This window comes from Nelumbo nucifera, chromosome 5 (genome assembly GCF_055504915.1).
Source record: "Nelumbo nucifera cultivar China Antique chromosome 5, China Antique-T2T, whole genome shotgun sequence".
Taxonomy (NCBI): Eukaryota; Viridiplantae; Streptophyta; class Magnoliopsida; order Proteales; family Nelumbonaceae; genus Nelumbo; species Nelumbo nucifera.
This window is the reverse complement of record NC_142653.1, coordinates 25,498,071-25,499,893: the sequence shown is the minus strand read 5'-3', so window position 1 is coordinate 25,499,893 and position 1,823 is coordinate 25,498,071. Positions and strand designations below refer to the sequence as shown.

General features: G+C 41.2%; 1 protein-coding gene across 1 annotated transcript; it reads right to left on the bottom strand.

Annotated features, from left to right (window-relative positions):
* Nucleotides 1–406: 406 nt before the first annotated feature.
* Nucleotides 407–718, bottom strand: LOC104607466 (auxin-responsive protein SAUR21-like). Its single transcript, XM_010273103.2, has one exon. It carries the CDS (start codon nucleotides 716–718, stop codon nucleotides 407–409), a length of 312 nt encoding a protein of 103 aa, XP_010271405.2.
* Nucleotides 719–1,823: the final 1,105 nt, after the last annotated feature.

Genomic DNA, 1,823 nt, shown 5'->3' with positions numbered 1-1,823 from the left:
TTAATTTGTTGATAAGTAAATTCAAGTTGACTAAAAATTTATTACCGATGATACATACTAGCTAGCTAGGTTAGTGTGTGTTTTGATCTTGGCTTTGCACAAAAAGCGAGGATTGATTTACATATTATGTGGTTAGAAACTTTACTGACCCACATCGAATTAAAAGTTTGTTTAATTTGCACCACGTTATTGTCTGCTCCAACATAACCAAAAATTAAAAAAAAAAAAGAATGAATTCAGATTATGTAGAAAGGAATTAACGGGTCCAAATATAGAAGTAGAAAACGATGAATTTAGAGCCAAGTAGAGCTAAATTAACCAATTAGATGAATCCCATTCAATGATGAATGCTTATTTGAGACTACTCTCGGCTCCCCGGCCCCAATCCATTCAACAAAATTAAGGCTCACACCTTTTGCCGTGATCTATTCAAATGAGATGTGAGACGGATGAAGTCTACTTCTTTGCATGGAATTGTAAGGCCACCCAGTTGATGATCAAACCCAAACTTTTCCTCGGCCAGACTAAGAAGGTATTGGAAGGAAGGATGCTTCAAGTAGGATATGGGGACTACGAATCGCTTCTTTTCGTCCTCCCCAACATAAACAACAAAGTGGCCTTTCGGGACGTCGGATGCAATGGCCTCCTCAAATTGGCTCCTACTCAAGCTTTGAAGGAGCTGCTTAGCATGAACCATCCCAGGAAAATGAATACCCATCATCGATCTCCGTAACCCCAAGTATATAAATATATACTTAAGATAGAGGAACTGATGACAGAAACGGATAATCTCAAGCTTTAATTTGGTCAAACAAGCTAGGCAAACTCACAAGAGATTGATTGATCTTCAATTCGATCGATGATCCCAGTAGCTCAGAGGTGAGTGTGTGAACACACACATATATAGGAGGAGGAAGAGGAAATGGTACGAGGGGAATCGATCCTTTCAAATGGGGTGTGTTGACAGGAGACAATAATGTGGGTCTCTTGACCACGTGGTGTTGAGTTTGGATTTCAGGTTTGGTCGATGACGATGGAGACGACCGCAACCACTTGGGTGATCAGAACAGAACAAATTAATAGGACTGGGTTGTGGGCGGGCATCTTGGACGCTATAGAACCGGCCGCTCACAGATTTGAGAACAGGAATTGGGCAACTGTAATTCGAGGTTAAAATTGTTGACATCAATCAAGGCCTCTTCAAGGACGGAAAAGATGTTGAGATTCATTGTTCTTAGGCAGAGCGCAGAGGGATATGACCCAACTAACCCACCAACCTGTCCTTTGCGTTGTACCAGCTGTGTAGTAACCGGACTGCAAATGGCCAGTGCACTAGGAAACAGAGAATTATTATATTTCCAGTTTTCCACTTTGATGATGTTGCCATGCCCATGCATGTCTCAGACTGGCCCCCTACATCTACACATAATTTTACGTACAATCGAATTAAACTTGGGGAAGAAATACGATCGAGATTCATGCCCAAATGAACTTCAACTTCAGCTAATCATATCATCAGAATGGAATTAAGCCAAAACTGACCCTGCAGGAATTGGTTTAGGTTTCAGAATTAAGGTGCAATATAATTAATCCCTAATCTTAATTACCCTGATGATGAGCCAGAAAAAATAAAGAGCGGCCGGGTTGTGGGCTGGATCGAGAATTGGCATTCCTGGACTCCTGGAGTTGTAATTAGGGTAACTCCAGCAGGAACAAGACTGATAAATCCCATGCAACAAATTAAGTATCTGAAGATAATAATTAAGCGTAGACGATGCATGAAGAACAGTTGATGAGAGGAGGAGGAGAGCAGCAAGATCACA